This window comes from Ambystoma mexicanum, chromosome 3p (genome assembly GCF_040938575.1).
Source record: "Ambystoma mexicanum isolate Mex_15411 chromosome 3p, UKY_AmexF1_1, whole genome shotgun sequence".
In the NCBI taxonomy this organism is placed as follows: domain Eukaryota; kingdom Metazoa; phylum Chordata; class Amphibia; order Caudata; family Ambystomatidae; genus Ambystoma; species Ambystoma mexicanum.
In genome coordinates, this window is record NC_090925.1 from 1044596484 (window position 1) to 1044615741 (window position 19258).

The 19258-nt window shown below is 42.5% G+C and overlaps 1 protein-coding gene across 1 annotated transcript in view; it reads right to left on the minus strand.

Annotated features, from left to right (window-relative positions):
• BPIFB2 (BPI fold containing family B member 2) overlaps positions 1 to 19258 on the minus strand; it is a 103675-nt gene that overhangs the window by 21942 nt on the left and 62475 nt on the right. Inside the window, exons 11-12 of the mRNA XM_069652405.1 lie at positions 3949 to 4119; positions 3294 to 3361 (exon numbers count right to left, since the gene is read on the minus strand). Of these exons, the coding sequence (XP_069508506.1) occupies positions 3294 to 3361; positions 3949 to 4119 (239 nt within the window). The remainder of the gene's footprint in view (positions 1 to 3293; positions 3362 to 3948; positions 4120 to 19258) is intronic.

Sequence of the window (19258 nt, forward strand, 5' to 3'; positions counted from 1 at the left end):
GATGTTATGAAGGAAATGGACTGTGACGAAGGAGGACAATAATGAAGTAGGGCTCTGATTAAGAAGAAGGGAGGACTGTGATGGGGAGAAGGGCTGTGATGAAGGCGAAAGACTGTGATTAAAAAAATATGAAAGAAAAGGCCTGATGGAGAATAACTGAGTTGAAGGCGAAGTTCTGCAGCAAACACGATCAGCTGCAACAAGGACAAGGACATTGGGCCTCATTACACCGTTAGCAAACTCGGGTCCGGCTCCGGATCCCGCGAAAGGGGAATTACCGGGCCATTCCGGCCTTGGAGGGCCCGGTAATTTCCCTTTCGTGGGACCCGGTGCCGGTACGTCCTTGTTCCCATTTGAGCCCCCATAGGGTCAATGCGAATGGGGAGGATGGTAGCTGCGGTACCGTTCATAATGGTACCGTTGCTACCATCCTGTTCTGCTCGCGGGTGCCGCTTTGCACGCCTGGTCTGACCAGGCGTGCAAAGCGGCACCCCCGAGCAGAACTCGTAATGTGGCGGCATGGTAACAACGGCGCCGGTAGCACTACCGGCGCTGTTGTTGCCTTACCACCACAGATGTAATGAGGCCCATTGACTATTATCTATGATGAATAAGAACTGTGATGAAATAGAAAGACTATGATGAAGGACTGATAAAGAAGAAGGGATGTGGTGAAGGAAAATGACTCATCACCTTTTCTATTGTGTATCTTCTTTGTAGCATTGGTTTTGACACAAGGCATTGTTGATATGTGCCAAAACAAAATAAACAGCAAGATAGTATACATACTCTTTGCGTGGATGCAGGCACACCAGGAAGGAAAATGAACACCTAATTACAATGTAACCTTACTGCAATCCAAAAGCTTATACAAAAGGGAATACGCTGGCAACGTTGACTTTTGCCCAACACTAAGATGGAGAAGGCAGAATCTATGTTGCTCTTCAACAAAACCTTAGAAATCAGCACCAGCATATCTCAGAACTACAGAAAAGTTCCTTAATTTTACAAAATGTTTTCCCACCTAAAGATTACCTAATCAAATTCTATACACTGACCAGTACAACAGAGTCAATGAATATCTTTGTTCTAACAATTCTTCATTGCCAGTGCCTGAACGTTCTACTGCTCTCTCTACCAAACCACAATCTAATGCCTGAGGACTGGAGCACCCATACCTGTAACTGTATCACAAGTCTTTTTCAGTTGCTTTCATTTGAAATACTATACTAGTTGTACGTTTCGGTTAACAGAATGTAAAACAGCACATCACATGTTGGGCTTAATAAACACATTCCATGATATCATCACATCCAAGTCCATTAGCCATCATCAGACATGCACAGCTACTCACGAATCAACACTGCTAGCAACCAATCTGATTAATCCCCCACCAGCCGCTGCATACATCTGTGCAATTTACCATAACATGCAATGATTGACACATGCAACCTCATGCTAACCCTCACGACTGCAAATATAATCACATAACTTCCTGATCTCACACAAACCCAGATTGCTACAAACCCAGGAATGCTCACATCCACAACACGTTTCTAAGACATCAAATCACAACCAAACACCTTTCAGTACAGAACGGCTGTAAGCTCAACCAAACTCCCTACATAATTGTAGGACATTAAGATACTAAGACATGGGCCTCCCTCTGGAACAGCCTTCCTGCCTCCCTGAAACTTGAGGAGGACCATCTCCGGTTCCGGAAGCACCTCAAAACCTTCCTCTTTGCTTCTGCTTTCTCTTTCCCTCTCCCCTGCTAAATTCTTCACTGTAACTGCACTGAATCTGCAACTAGGCCACTCTCTCCGACCTCGGTCCTTGGCCCAGCCACTCTCCACTTGCACTGCCCCCCTGGCAACCCCTGCACTGCGGGACTGTCTCTGTATCCCTACAGCCCCCCCTCCCCAGCACTTGTCTGCACTTACCTTGCACTTGCCACCAGCTGGCCCTATTATTTATTTTTTATTCTACTTACCCTGTACTGCACTTCCCCCCTCCCCTTCCCCTTGCACTTTTTCCTCCACCCTACCCCTGCACTTGCGCGATCTAAATGACACCTGGCCTAGGAGGATCGCTGTCTGTCTTCCCCTTGTTCCCCCTCCCTGCCTCGTTGCGCCTTGAAACACTTGTGTATAGGCGCGTTACTAATACCATATCAAATCATATCATATGATATCATATCATAACCATTCTGACCCTCATTTCATCACATCCCCAATAAACAAAGTGATAAGAAAGCAGTAGTATTTCAAAGATTGCCTGCTTTTGCTGTTAATTCTAAACATGTAACTGTAAATTGTGGGGAGTAGTAAACTGTCTTTCACCATTATGACACATTTTTGATGTTGACTATTTTTAATAATGAAAATAACACATGTTTATATAGAGCTTCATGGCAGATTATTCCGACTTCTGAGCACTGTAAAATCACTTAATGTATAGGTCATCAATATATCAATATTACAAGACTTTAGAACGATGAAAGGCTGTGTGAATTCACCAAAATGTACACTTACCCCATATTGGAGATAATTGCTTAACTCTTATCCAATCACTCAAATTGAATCTGTTCCCACCTTCAATTACTTTTTCCAGTTCTCATAAAATAGTACTGTTCATTCCAAATCATGAAGTCTTCAACACTATTGTTACATCGTTCTCATACTTGATACAGCTCAGGATATTTATGGCATATAAGCTGTGCCATCTGAGGACCCTATTTTACATTTGTATATTTTCTCCCGTAAAGTTGATACATATACTTTTCATGGGGGATCTATCCCCTGCATAGAATGCACACTGAATTTTGTGTTTGTAGTGCCATTTTACATGTGTCATGTGACGTTACAGCTGGTTTCCACTTCTTTTTTTTACCATCTGTCAGATTGTTGCAAGGATTCCTCCTGATTTAGCACAGCAAGAAAACAGGAAGTATGCTTCACATGGTTTCCCATTGCATTAGGTACAAATTACAGTGGCTCCTCCCATATCTCATTCTAATGATGTGGAGTGGCTTGAATCCCTATGGATTCCCATCTGATTTTAAAACCCATATATATCCTGATGAAAGAATAGGCAGTATCGATATGGATTCATAGTAATTAAGGTACCCATGCCCCTACAGGCCGGCTGGCATTACAGGTTGTTTCCCCACCTAAAGGCATGGTGTCCCAGAACGATAACATCACAGCCATGCCAGACAACATCACAAAGGAATAGAGTACAGGAGAAGATGGCAGGTGGCTATACACATGAGAAAGTTAGAAAATATGTACCTGTCCATAGCCAGCGAGACACTCAGTTTTCCTCCTGAAACACCAATCTGGACTGCTAGGCGGAGGTCCTGCATACAAGGTGAGAACATGATCAGAGGTGAATGACATCTTGATCTTCTCACACAGTCTATTATGTATAAGTGACAACAAAACAGACGTACACACTCACGTGATGCATGCAAGATAGCATTTTCATCTCACTGGCTCCAAGACATGAAGAAAGAACATTTTGCAATAAGCTAATATATGTATTGGCAATCCTCTGCTGGTATATAATTGATAGCACTCCACATCCCACTGAACAGTGGATGCTGGTAACATATCTCCTGCAGCCCAGGCGATCCTGAATGCTGTCCTCCTTCCACCATAATCTACTCTTATGACTCCCTAATACCAAAGGAAACTTATGGTACACCTCTATCAGTCCATAGTTTTTGCACTACATTCTACACACAGTCCACGGATTGCTGCCATGAGCAAATTTGAGTTCCCTTTATCAAGGGAACATTTGACAATCAAGCAAAAAGGCTTCACATGTCACAATCAAACATCACATGTTCATTGTAAATTAATTTACCCATTGTATGACATACTTTTTTCTGTTATGGCTATCTTTCGTGATGACCGACACATCACTGATCACCAGTAAACTCACCACATTCAGTAGAAGGAGAGGATTGGTGGGGTAGCCTGGCCTTGCAGTCACAATCTCCAAGGAGGGTGTAAGGCTCAGTGCAATCTTTCCAGGCTTCAGTGTAACCAATGGGGCCCTGCTTAGCGTGATGATCAATTTGATGGGCAGCGGGTGGGGGTACATGCTGTTGATCTGTGCAAATAAAGAGAAAGCTGTATTACAAGAACGATACACTGAGGCTCACACTTAATATTGATATACATATATCCTTACTGTTTAAGCATTAGTTGTTAACTGATAAGTCTTAACAAAACCCTTCCAGATAGCTTGTTTTCGGCAGGTGCATAGTTTTTGCCAAGATGCAGCGTGTGTTCGAAGGACATGCAGGTGATGCACCTCCCCCTTAAAGGTCCATCCAGTTCCTGCAAGACTGCACTTCACTTGTATTAGGGGGCTCTTTCCCTCTCTCCATAATCGAACGTTTGAGGGTTGAGTAGTGCAGAGGATCTCCATATGCACACTTTTAAGGTTCTTTGCAATACACAGACTGATTCTCCCTGTCAGGCTGCACATTACTGTGCATGGGCTAGGTCCAAATAGCCCTGAACATGGCACATTCACAGGGAGAATGATCTGCATGCCAGGGATGGGGATCTCTCTGCTTTTATTGTGTCTGATGGGTGCTAAAATCTGTTCTCAAAATAATCCCTGCCTGTTTCAGCCTGTCAGTGGGGTCAGGCGTATTCCCCTGCCCTGATTCAGAATCTGTGAGAGCAAGGGGTGAATTATGGCACCCTGTTGACCGCTAACCCCAATGTATTATTACCAGGTGACTTCAGAGCTGGGCCAGGGGGAGAGGGAACATACTATGATGGATACAATGGAAGTTGTAAAAATAATTTGTTTTTGTGAATATATGGACGTGTGTGTTTGTGAGAGAGATTGCATGAGTGCATGCATGTGTGTTTATGAGTTTAAACAAGTGTTTGTGTGTGTGTGTGTGTGTGTGTGTGTGTGTGTGTGTGTGTGTGTGTGTGGCCTATATATGTGGGTACTGCCAGCATGGACTGCACATTTACAATAGATAGTGTAAGGGTGTAGAAGTAGGAGATTGACACACATATTTTAGTTATAGACGATGATTGAATCAAAATTAAAAGGAAAAAACCCTACCTGGACCTATTACTAAGAGGGTTTTCCCTGCCTCAACCAAATACTATGGACTCTGCCTAGATGTTCGTAGAAAGCAAATAGTCCACTGTCATGTGTAAAAACCTATTTACTTCCCTTACACTCTAAATTATACCAACTAACGTGGTGATCTTCTTGGCTCAGAAGAATGGCTCCCTTCTTCTGGATGACAGACTCAGGTTCACTTTTGGATGATATAACATGGAAAAGATCTTCAAAAAGGGAAAAACCAAAAGTCTTAAAAGTATTCTTGACCTGGTACCCCACCAGTGCACATGCAAAAAGCAAATCTTGTATCTACACAATGTTATGGGGGGGGACTCCCTTACCCTGGTCTTTCTTGGGCTTCTCACAATATTAAGAAAATAAATTCCTTCCCTTGACTTTTTACAATATGTTCCCAAACACCTGGATATGATGATTCCCTTTCCCTGGCTTTTCTCCGGCTAAGGGCCAAGAGAATGATTCCCTTCTCTTGGTTTCTTTCACACAGTCCATCAACACCTGGGGAAATGACTCCTTTCCGATGGCCTTTCTCACAATGTTCATCAGCACCAGAGGGAATGACACCCTTTCCTTGGCCTCTCAGGCTTTTCAGAGTGCCAAGAAAATGGCACCCTTCTCTTGGCTTCTCTAACAATGCTCATCAACACCAGGAAAAATTACTCCCTTCCCCTGGTGACTATTAGGTTCTCCAGGTAAAGTCAACCAGGTAAACTCCTCTACCAGGTACTGTGACTATGAAGAACAATGACGATGCATGTTGTTGCTTTTGTGGGTGTGGGTTCCAGACTTGCACTTTCTGTTTTCGCCTTTTGTTTGGTGAACCTGGCTCCCTCTCCTGCCAAGTACCATCGTGCTTTTCTCAATAGGCAAAAGTTCCTTAATCTGTGCCAGAAACTCATACCCTAGATTCTTGACCTCTTTGTCCTTGAAAGTTTCTCAATCATTTTCTGGGTACCCCAGTGCCTCCCCTGCCACCCATGAACCTTTCCTTGTGATCCGCAGTGGTCCTGGGTGTCTCTGGAAGCCTGCGATCAACCGTGAGCCTGACCCATCTCTCTGTGTCTCCCTTCGGTCTGCAGTGGCTCTGCAGGGGAACCTTCTCTTGGCTGGTGTGGTTCCTGCTTCCAATGCTTTCCAGAGCTCAGGGACGCCAGGAGCTTCTTCCTCTATTTCATCGGATGGTCCCTCCACACTGGACCTATCTTGGACCGGCTTGCTGCCGTCTCGGCATCACGGTCTGCCTTCTCTCTCTTCCCTCAACCATGCTGTCTTCCATGGTTCCTCCAGGGAGTGCTTGACCATGATGAGAGTACTTCATCCATTTTTATGCATGTGTAATGTCCATAAAGACTACAATGTTCACTATGGTTCTGCAGGGCAATCTCCATGGCTCAGCAAATGTTCGGAGTCACAGTACCAGTGTGATTACCTCTTGCCGGGTTGTCTGGACTCTTCCTCATCACAGTTATCCCATATATTTCAGTCAAATAGTCACTGCTCTTCCTTGACTCAGTGGTTATGATGACTGTCTTTCTGCTATCCAGGAATGGTGTGCCGCCAACAACCTCTGCCTTAATGCCAGTAAGACTGAGATTCTACTCATCGGCACACCCACTCCCTCCTACCCTGCAGCTCTCTGGCCGGCCTCTCTTGGCCCTCTTCCTGCTCCTACCTGCAAGGCAAAAAACCTTGGGGTCATCTTCGACTCCACACTCTCCTTCTCTCCTCACATATCCGACGTCTCTAAGAAGTCACACTACCAGCTCCACCTCCTCCGAGGTATCCTTCCTTTCCTCTCCTTCCCCCAGAAGTTCACTGTCTCTAGAGCCCTGGTTCTCTCGAAGCTGGACTACTGTAACAGCCTCTATCTAAATCTGCCTGCCTCTACTCTCCGCCCGCTGCAACTCATCCAGAACAGGACTGCGAGACTTGTCCTTGGCCTCAAGCCCAGGGACCGTATCTCTCCAGGACTGAAATCACTACACTGGCTCCCAGTGACTGCGAGGATCAAGTTCATATATTAGGTGCATTCTGCATAGAAGTGTTTTTTCCACAGTGTGAAGTTGGAATACATTGTTGGGAAATGGGCTGGCTTGGCTGAATTAAAGTGAAGTGCTGGAAAATGTGCTGAAATGACACCAGCACAACAATGCATGTAGAGGAAAATGCTGGCATGTATTGGGCATGTTCCACTTGAAAATGTGTTCTACGCCGCAAAGCCAGCATACATTGTTTTTCCCTTTGCTTATACCATGAAATGTGTACAGTGCTGGAATATTGAGTCGATAGCCCTAATCATCTACTTTAGTCACCGCAATCATGAAGACATAGTTTACAGAGCAATTCTGGCCTATATTAGGCCGTTTCAGCATAAATATCAGATTTACACGGCAACGCTGAAACATGTTTTTGGGCGCTGGGTTAGCAGGATGAAAATTGTACAGATGTGGCATGTTATGTTATGTTATGTTATCCGCATTTGTAGAGCGCTATTCACCAGCAAGGGCATCGCGCTAAAGGGTGTGACAGAGCAGACAAAAAACAGAAGAGCTTAAGGAGAGAAACCTAGACCGAGAACAGATATGTCTTCAGGGCATATTGTGTTGACAGACTTAGTGATCTGCTTTACATACATGCCGCAAGAAAAAAATATGTTTTTACGCTGGCAACGCTGGGCTGTATTTGGCATAGTAAGCATAAAAATGTGCAATACATGTTAATGCTTTTCTAGCACTGAGCTGGAAGCATGAAAGAAGGGAAGCCCAGGCATATTGCGTTTACATGCCATCTAATCTGCTTTGCCAGAGGTTAACATTAATTCTAAACCTTCCAGCCATCAGCTCTTTGGTTTTGCTATAGTCACCCTGAGTGGGACGGGCATGACCAGGTTTCATGTCTGCTGGGCCTAGAGACCCAAGCTACTCCTCACTCATGAGACCCAATGAGGCTGAAACATGCCTGGAGATGCTCATGGTTTTGTGCAGAAGGGATGTGACCAAGCAGTTCAGGCTGAACTGCCAATTTTGGGCTGGGAACAACCTGATTTGCATATGGTCTTTCTCCTTTTGTAATGGCTTGGCAGGCGAAGAACAATGGTCTAGAGGGTTAACCAGAGCAATGCCAGAGGTTAAGATTAATTCTAAACCTTCCACCCATTACCACTTTTGTTTTGTTATAATCTCCTTTAGGCACAGCAAGAATTAACTTGTTGTATAATGAACAACACGCATAACATTGGGTATTGCCGGCATACTGTTCCTTATCACAAGTTTGAAGGTTTTAGCGGTGCTAATTCCTGCAGACAGAATTACAGTTACCACCAATGGTAATTATGGAAACTCCACCTTGTTATGAGTTGCGGTAGTCCTTAGTAAGTCACCTGTGGTCTCCAATTTCTGAAGGCAATACTACAAATCATATGCTGGAGGTATTGCCTCCTTATGCGTTTGCAACTCATAATCCGGAGGACTAAAATAACTTTATGTGTTACCTATAGTTTTTTCAGTGACCTGTACATTTGTAATGGGGCCAATTATGTTGGCACGTCACATGATCTGCTTTGGACACAGCCAGATGACACTCATTTACAGTTCATTGTTTAAATATATTAGGCACTCAGCCAGAATGAAAACATGTTTCACAAGGCAATGCTGGCATTTTCTTTTGTATGTGGTTTACATAAGAAACCTTTACAATAAAATACAACAATATACATCACAAACAAATGTCTAAAATACAATATCATTACACATTTTACGAAAAAGAGTACCTAAAATATATTCATCATCACATGATTTACAAGATAAAGTGCCTTCATTTGCATAAGCTCCACATAGTCCTAAAATAGGTGGCAACGAAAAAAGATAAGGAGAGAGAAGAGAAAATAAAATAGGAGAGAAGAAGTATAAGATCAGCCAAACCTTTACATATACACAGAGCAATATAGTAAACTTTACTGTAATAGATACAATTTTAGGATTATTCATCTAAAATTCCATCTACATAATAAGGGGGATATATACCTGAGATGAAGGTACCCAATATAATCCCTCTAAATAGCAACAATAGTCAGCCTTCTACTGATGGCTCACTCGCCCCAACATGTGATAGTTCTGAGAAAGGGGATAGGGACACAATGTCATCCCTCCAGCACCAGCAACAATAAGCCATTGATTAAAGACATGCACAACCCAAAGGGTTAGAGTTCCCCATAGCCAAAGTGGTATCAGTATCAAGGTACAAATATGTGATAAAGCCGGCCACTGCCAGGCCCTCCATATTATATACAATTGATAGACATCTAGACCAAATATAGCTGTCATCGCCCCTAACACCCCATTTAGCAAGTTTCTCAAGATATGTCATTCTTTTTGCCCTTAATTCCGGGCATGAAAGCAACCGGGAATGAAACTAGTTTCTATTTCCCCTATTTTATGACAGAATCAGCAGAAGACATTTGTGTCATCCACCAACTTCCTTCTCCTCATTACCTCTCTTGTTGGGAGAATATTCCATCTCAATCTTAAGAGCTCTATTAAGGCATTTATTCTTGAGACAGGCCCCATGTATTCCCAGCCAGGATGAACATGTTCATCAAAATGCTCCTGTGTACTGTTGGCGACCTGGCATCTATTGCCATTTTTCATAGGCCCACCTACAAAACTGATTGCACAACATGTATTGATTTTCTACACATTTATGCTCAGATTTTTGCACATAAACCATTTCAACCAATGATTTAAAAATTAATCGTAAACTATAAATGGTTCGGCATTGGTCACTGAACATACTGGCAGTAATTCAGTCAAAAACAATTAGGCCCCTCCCCTTTTCAAATTTTGAAACCATATCTATGTTAACCTTAACCATATCTATGTTAACCTTAATAAGCAGCGATACCTTGGAGAATTTCTGTAGACCTGATGGGCCTTGATACATATAGAATTGTCTGAATAACGTACCTTTTATGCTTGTGTTTAAGCAATGGTCCAGAAGTTTCCTTTCTTGATGGGAAGTATGTGATGGCAGCAGGTAGAGACTTACTTTAAACCGCCTGCTTTTTCTTTATAGTGCCCGGGGAAGGGTGGGCAGTGCTAAAGTCTGGAGGTTGGCGGCCGAAGACCAGAGGCAAAATTTCAGGACCACCGTCCGGCTCGCAGTGCAGAAGAGAATCTTAGGCAAGGTTGTGGACATTTTTCAAGGGGGTGACGCTCAGCATGGAAAGAGAAGTGTGGTCTGAACATCACCATGATGCAAGTAGGTCCAAACTGGGGTCCAAATTAGTTGCAAAACACTTGTTGAAATATCTAAAATGTACTTAAGGCACCTCATGTATAGCCCATTCTGAGACACACACTGCTAAAATGATTGCTTAATTCTGCTGCATTACCTCAGAAGCGCTTGATACAGCCACCATATGAACATACAGCATGACCTTATTGCCTAACCATATATGTTAAACCTGGTTATATGTGCCTATTCAACTAAAGGGTCTTTCATTGGTGTGATCATTATAAAATGGTGGATCTACTGCTGTCACTTTTCCCAGGTAGCTCACCCTGATAGGCACAAAGCTTTGAGTGCATACCTGGGACGGCGAATTGAGCTGCTCCGAGGCATGAAACTCTCTTTGCTGTGGAATTTTATTGTAGAGGCCCCTCCTTCCCATCCCCCCACCCCATTTTGTTGCCTCATTTGGATGGTAGGCCAGCATGCTGAGACCTGGTGAGGCTTTTCCAGACACGCCATGTCTCCCTCCCAAACCTTTAACAATACGTGTTATGATGTGAAATGTTTCTAATGTACTACACATATTATGCTATGTTGCTAAATGCTTTTGAGGTGCAAATATTGCCACGATCTTTTTAGATGGCTTTCCTTTAAACTTAATAAAAATGAATCCACTATAGTGAGGCCCAATATTTTGTACACGTCTTGCCAGTTTACATGTTACAAGCTACCCCACCATCCATCCTTTTAACCATCACTTACACTCCTGATATATTGACAAGGGAACAAGTAAGTAGTAGTGGTACTAATGTGAAGAAGATACTTAGCGGTGCTCTTTGCTTGTTAGGGGTCAAAGCAGTGGAAATTGTAGGGCATGGGAGTCATTAATCTTGCAATATACTGTGCCATTTGCCATGTGTGCTTTAAGTACATGCCCGTTCTTCTCACTCTGCATTGATCAGACATCGCTTTGGTTGGTGTGCAATATTAATGACTGAAATGACTTCTTCATTTGACAAATAATTGTTACTGCAATTGTCTGAGCAGATTTGGGTCTACCAAGCATGCATGCAAGTAAAGCAAGGTCTGAAAATTCAACGGTGACCAATTGGCAGGTAGTGTTTACCAAACAAATTATTGCAGGGGCCTCAACTGTAGTCAGTTGCTCTGCATTTAGTATTGTTTAAACATGTTATATTGTCTAGTTTTCTATTTTAATAAGAAGTTAGGGGCGGCTACCAATAGGTTTGACAATGCTAGAGTAGGACCTCTAGAATGAAAGATGAGGATGTCTAGTTGTACATTTACGGCCTGATTCAATGAAGTGTTTTATAATGGAGCATTCCCATAGGAAAAGGTTCTGTGAAGCAGGTCCTAAGGATCAAACAGGTAAGTCTTCAATCTCTTTATAAATGGTTGGAGACTTGTGGTTTCTCCAATGTCCGATGACAAATTGTGCAGTGAGGATCATAGTGGCCTGTTTGAAATGTAAAAGGGAAATCCCTGCCTCCTGTATATTGGAGCCCTGCTGTACAAGGTTTTATAGATCATTCTCAGAATTTTAAACTTGATTCTGTCCTGTATAAAGAGCCAAAACAACTTCATCAGTATGGGGGTGATATGTCTACGAAGGGCACTATTTATTATAAAGCGCGCAGCAATGTTTTGCAACCCTTGTATACACCTAATCAGATGTTCATTCATGCCAGTGGGTAAAGAGTTAAAATATTCTAGTTTGGCCCCTACACTGGCCTTCACAAAGGTTGCATAATCAGGCTCAGGCAACAATGGGTGAAATTGTTGTAAGATCCTTAAGTGAAAATGAGTGGAGCCGACTAGGTTACTGACCTGGGGGCCCATCGACAGGGATGAGTCCAGTATTATTCCCAATGAGTTCACCTGATCCATCACTTCTATCTTGCAATTGGACCAGGAAAGCACTACAACTTTCTGCAGTTCTATCAGTAGTAAATGTGAAGGTGATATAAACAATGTTTATGTTTTGGCTTGTCCTAACCAATTCAGTGACATTCACTTGGATGTTTCCTGTAAATTGGACCTAATGAAGCCCATGTTAATCTCATATTGGACTGTCAATTTAAAAATGATCTGTGTGTCATTGGTGCAGTTCTGAAAGCACACCATGAGATTAGTTAAAGAATCATGTAAAGGCTTTATACATACATTAAACAGAAGTGGTGAAAGGCAGAATCCCTAAGTCTGCAAGACAGAATTTTGGTTCCAGATATCCAGTCATTGACCTACATTTTGGATGATCTCTTATCAAGGAAGGAGCCAATATAGTCACAGACTGAATCAGAGACTGCAGTCGATTCTCTCAGACAAGTCAATACGATGGATTAACATGCATTTAGGCCATTTAGGCCTTTTTGGAGATCTGATATGGCCAAAAGCCTGACTGCCTATCACCCAACAGTATTTTAGTTTTGGAAATAGCCTTAGAATGGAAACTGTGCTGCCTTATTCAATAATATCAGTAGCAGGGAACATCCCAAATAGGCATATAATTAGAAAACCTATCATGCTCTAAGGATATCTTTACTAGCAAGGGTGTGACACAGGTTCTGTTTCAATTCGCCCAGGATAAACACTGTTCTGAGGTGTTTATAGTCTGTGTAACTACTGGATCACCCAGGTACTTTGCAGAATGCAATCCTGCTATGACATCCATGGTCTCTGCAATCGACAAGTCATTCAGGTTCAGAAGGGCTAAACTGTAGGTAGTCTATAAAGGTATTGTATCTGAGGACATTGCCTCTCCCGTGCTGGCCTTAGCTGTGATTGGTGGGGCTATAATTGGAAAGATTTTCTTTTTGCTGCTTTCATCCCATATACTTCAATGGGACCCCTTTCTTTTTGCTTTGTGTGAAACTCTGACCTGACTTTTTGCAGGTAATCAAAGCCTTCTGCTTTACTTTCATTGTCTTTGTGTGAATTCCTATGGGGAAATGAATTAGTCCATCAGGCTATCAGTATTGAGAGAATATATCTCTCTTGGTGGATTTCTTGCATTGTTACAATTGCACACATCACCCTAAAGTGGATTGGGTTTAATCTACTTTGTATCATTATAACCATATTATTCTACCGTGTTCTACACGTTTTACTCGTGCACGTTTGCATTTGCTGCAAAGGGGTACTAAAGATGGCTAGCACCCTAAAATGGCAGTGTCACACGGTTTTTGCTTCCTTTGGCATATGGTTCTTTTGCTTTCTTCCTGCCTTCAGGAAATGCCATATATGGAATGTCACTTCTTGGTGAATACTACTGTATTCATGGCCCAAGGGATGGTTTGTGTGTGAGCCCAGATGTGGCGTCTGGGACTGTCTGGTCTTAGTACACATCCTGGTGCCTGAATGTCTGTTTCTTGGCAGATGTTGTGGCCAGTGGCTATCCATCATTGGATAGCCACTGCCAGTGTGAATGGAACATATCCATTCCATCGGTGGGCTTGGTTGAGCTCATAGACCAATTCTTGGATAGAAGGAGGGCTCCTCCAGTCATTCAATGCTCATCATTAAAGCCAGTCTCTCCCTGAAGAAGAGCAGCCCATGACAACCTGAGGATGACCCCTGCAGCTGACCATCAGCCATTCCAGTGACATTCCCGTGAAGCCCTGCTCCTCTTCCTGATCTCAAGACTTTCTTTGGTGCTTTCACCCCTGGATCAGTAGGAACAACCATTCTCAACCCCTGCTAAAGGACTGGTGCCTTTTGAGTGCATCCTTGGAACTTGGAGTGTCTTCCTCTTTTACCACAAGATGTCTGGTTCTGCATGTTCACCCTATTTGCACCAACGGAAACCATGCATCTTTGTTCGCCCTTGGAATATCTCCTGTTGCTGCCTGTTGCAATCTATCTCTTGCCATTCCAGAGGTGTTCAAAGGTTACCTGCATCACAGACGTCTTCATCTTTTATTTGAATTTCGGTATCAATCAATCACTTTATTTCGATAAAAAGAATGTACCATAAAAGCCAAACATGTAGATTACAGGGTCAAATATAATCGATATACAAAAATATACATGTTACTTGTAGCATAGTTTACACAGATAACAAAAGACATAGGTTAAGAACTGGCTTACAGTACCTATTAAAAACATAGCCAGAACCCATGCCGAACAAAAGTGCTTCAATGCATGAAGTAGGCACATTTTACATATTCCTCGGGCGAAAACACATCCTATAGAGGAGGTGATTATAGAACCAGGTCTGGTGTGCTTCTTTAGCCGAAAGGTATTATGTTTTTACAGGAGATGATTGATCATCTTTCTTCTTTGTATGGAACTGATTTTTAGGTACCGGCACCCGACCAAAACTAATTCCCACAGCCGACAAAGACCTTGGCACCCACAGCCCCTGGGCCTTCCTTTTCCAAATAAAGCACAGATGACTGTGGTACCAATGGACTCCTGAACCTCAGCAGTAGTCTTTGGAGAAATCGGAGTCGGGGTAAGTTAACATATCTGTTCCTTTACCCGCCTGCCCTACATAGGGTTACATGGGCATAAAAGTCCTGTCTGAAAACCACCACTCTTTCCTGACTTTGGTCAGTGGATGACTAGTCAAGAAACTCTTCCTAGGCCTATCCTAGTAACTGGGATTGAGTTTGTTTACTTGCCTGAACTTTACCTTTTTGAGTTTTTGATCATAACCACTGGCATCATCCAAACTTCTTAATAAATATACCTGTGAAGTATAACTTTGTAACTGGTGACTTGAGGGCACAAAGCCCCAAGCTAGTTCAAGGTTGGACTCATTAAGTGTGGAATTAGCTGTTCTGTGGTTATTCTAAGGGTTTCTACTGAATTTCTTGCATATTTGAACTTACCTGTGTTTCATTGAAGTATATGTTTTATTTCTTCTTCTAATGGTTAATGTATATATCAGTTTAAGAGTACGTGTGTGACAACAGTTGGCTAGATGTTTTACTAAATTAGTGAGTATTTTAAATGCCTAATAGATCATTGCTTATTTGTGTACTTGCCTTTAAAACTTGAATTATTGGTGTTGTTCTATGTGGACACATGTAGCCCTAGACCACTCTTGATTGGGTTTGGCTAACATCTCAGTATGTCCATGTTCACAGTAATAGGGTGGCCTCCCAGAATCACCACATGATTGATTTTGGAAATCCACCTCAACAGGCTATGCTATCAACGTAAGCGATATGGTTATCTGGAACGGAACACCTGCTTATTGCTTTTTCAGTAGGCAGCTCTAAAATACCATCTATGACCATCTTAACTTTGGTATTGAATTGCTTCTGCATCTTCCAAGTGGAATCATGAAAGAACTGGTGAAAGGCATATGTGTTTTTTCATGTGTTTTTTCATGTGAAGGCTACAAAATGCAATCCTTATTCTATGGCCACAAGACAAGGATTCCTACTCAGCTGAATCTTCAGATAAAAGGGGCAGTTACTGAGGAAGTCAGGCTCCTTGACAATATATATATTTGTTAATATCCAGCAGTTACTGAGGGAAGCACATTGAAAAATGTCATCAGACTCCTGTAAGGAGAAGCAGTGCCGTATTAGCTTTTTCTAATAATTTCGAGCAAAGCTGTTATGCCAGCTTTGGAGGATGATAGAAGCCATACATTTGGTGCCACATCTTGTGTAGCTCAACTGTAGGGCTTCTGTGACACAGTGAGATTGACTATCACAGTAAAAAGTCCTCACTAAAAAAACAGACATTTTCCCCAGACCACGCCACAGGACCACTCTAAATTTGCTGATTGATATGGAATTGGGACTACACAGAATTGCTTATAATACACCGTTAAGACCTCTGAACTATTGGGAGTCAATTGGTTGAAACGCGTATTTAGTAAATTATAGAGATGCTATGCAAAAAGGTCTTGAGTTGCCAGAGAGATCCATGATTAGTTTGGGCTAGACACATACGAGAACTGTGCACAATGATGACTTTAGAAGAACTCGGGTTGAAGCCCACAAGAAATAATAAAATATGTAGAAAACTGATCGATAATATTTAAAATAGATGTAGAACAAGGCACTGACCAGTAGTGTTATGTTGGTCTTGGATGAGGCCTGTCTGGTTTTCAAAGATGATTGAGAGCAGGGTTTATTTGATGTCTCCCGATAATCTGCACTACAATCTGCTGCTAATGCCACCTTAATTGTCCTTTGAAGGACAGTCATATTTTTCTCAGCTGACATAAACTCCAGTATTGGTAAATCCCACCAGGAACAGAGAGTAGAAATCTGGGTCCAACTGAGAGATTGTCCAGAAATAATCCTTTCACTAAAATCAATGATTGCATGTTTCACATTTGGCTTTATTAAACCAGAGGCGAATATCTAACAGCTGCTACAGCAACTAGAGCTATCAACAGAGGAACTCCAACTTCCAATCTGATAACACACATCAAGGCACATCTAGGAACACCTATAATTGATCTTAAACATTGATTATGGATCATTAAGAGAATTCCAGCACCCAAAGGCCCCAAACACCAGCTAAACAAAGTTATACTGATGTCTTTTTGGCCTTAAAAACCTCAATGCACTTTGTAAGAACATGTGTTCCATATCTGTAACAGAATTTTAATAGCCTGTCAAATCTAAGGTTTCACAAATTCCTAGTGGTCAGCTTGTGTGCTGGACAGGAACAATTTTTAGAAAAAGTAATACCCAGCTAGGTATAATATTTTACTTCTTCACTAAGCTGCCATTAAGGAACCATTTATATTTAAGCCTTTTGTTACCAAATGGCAGCACTTTCGTTTTCCTTCATATTCAGTTCTAAATTATGTAATTTAAAAGAGACCTTGGCAGCACACAAACTTCTTTGGAAACCTATTGGTGTCCGATCCAACACAACGGTATGATCTGCATGTACCAATAAGCAATATTTTGTGCCTTTTCAAGAGGTAGCAAAATGGTTGGGGGTCACAGAAACAGGCCTCAAAATCTGCAGGTATTAATATAAATAATAGTGGCGCCAGCGGGTTGCTCTGTCTAAGTCCTAATCTCACCTGACCACCATGAATGCATTCTTGTAAAGTAACTGTATTCATTTAAGGAGTCCTTCAGGCACCCTTAGCCCATCTAACTTAGACCATAAGATGTTCCAATCAAATAAGTCAAAGGCTTGCTTCAAGTCTAGTAAACCTACATAAAGAATAATCCCTCGAGCCCTGTTATTTGTATCAGTCTGCAAGACTGCAGACTACTAAGTCTGCAAGAGTCAGGCTAAGTCACAAGCCAAATTCTGTCCATGCAAGCAACCACATATTCAAAGGCAAAGCAATTACGGAGCAACCCCTATACTGCAAGCTATAATGTTACATTTCTCGTCTTCAATGTCAACCAATGTTCATTTGCACCCAATATCAAATGAAGACAATCAAGTTATGTCCTTCTCCTGCAATGGGGTACACTCTTTGTATTGCATGTACAGACTGCAGTCCACCGATCTCCTTGAAAGCTTAACACGCTTCAAGCCCATGATAATGGCAGCTCTGCACTTTAAGAGTATTATAGAACATTTCCGAACATTTGACCAACACTTCCGAACATTGGGCCTCATTCCGAGATTGGAGGTAGTCATGGCGCTATTTGCGCCATGACTGCCTCCAATAGCGGGTCCTGCACCGGTATGGTTCAATGGGGACTTACCGGTGTAGTCGGATCTTTGCAGGACCAGTAAGTCCCCATTGAAAAAGCCATTCCCCACTCCCATTTGAGCCACCATAGGGCTCAATGGGAATGGGGAAGGCGCTAATAACGGTAACGCAAATTGCGGTACCGTTATTGGCTCTGAATTCCCTTAACGGGTCCCGTCCATAACGCCTGGTCAGACCAGGCGTTAAAGGAGGGACCCGCTAAGGGAACTCGTAGTAGGGCGGTAAGGGATTCTCCTTACCGGTGCCCGGTATCCCTTACCGCCCCACTCGGAATGAGGCTCATTGTCTTTTGATGAGCCATGAGTTAATATTTTCATTTTAATTAACTTCTTTTCACTTCAGTTTTCTCTTAAATGTGAACATCCAACCCAACCATTTAATTCCAAAATGAACCCCTAATATTAGCAATAGGCCAACTAGGCTAAACAATATTTTGGAAATTAGTTTATTGCACATACTATGAATGTTGGGGCATTTGGAGAACTTATTTTACATACAGATACATTTGGCTTTTTGTGACTGGAACTCTGTCCAGAAATGGGCTTGGTGGAAAACAGGGCAGACATGTGTCTTTGTAAATTAAAGTGATGAACGCTAGTTAGTTCTCTGGCCAAATAGAAAGCAATGGACAATCTGCAATTTGTAGCAATTTGTTAAAAGCAAGCCACCCAAAATCTACTTTACTTCCCACATAGTTGATGAGTACAATGACTTTCTGGGATGTATGAAACTTTGATTTGTCAATTTCTACAAACAAACCGTGTTTGTAGTGAATGTCAAACAAAGGTGTCTTTGTATGTGAGTGGCTTCTGGTTCCAGGGCATCAAACCTGAAGTGGGCTTATGAAGACATGCACCATTTTATAGAAAGCAGCAGTATAATTTCGGTCACCCGTCACCATGGGTCGAGAGCATTTCTCTTAGGCCAAGTAGTTATGATATGATATGGCATTTGTAACGCACCTATACACAAGTGTTTGAAAGCGCGACGAGGCAAGGAAGGGGGAACAGAGGGAGGACAGAGACAATGATCTTACTAGGGTAAATTACATTGAGATCGCGCAAGTGCAGGGGTCGGCAGAGGGGAAACGTGCCAGGGGAAGGGGAAGGGGCAGTGCTGTACATGGGATCAAAACAATAACAAGAAGTGTGGCCAGCAGGTGGCAGGTGCAAGGATAAGTATTGACAGCAGGTGTCCAAAAGTGCAGGTAGGGGGGACTGTAGTGTTACA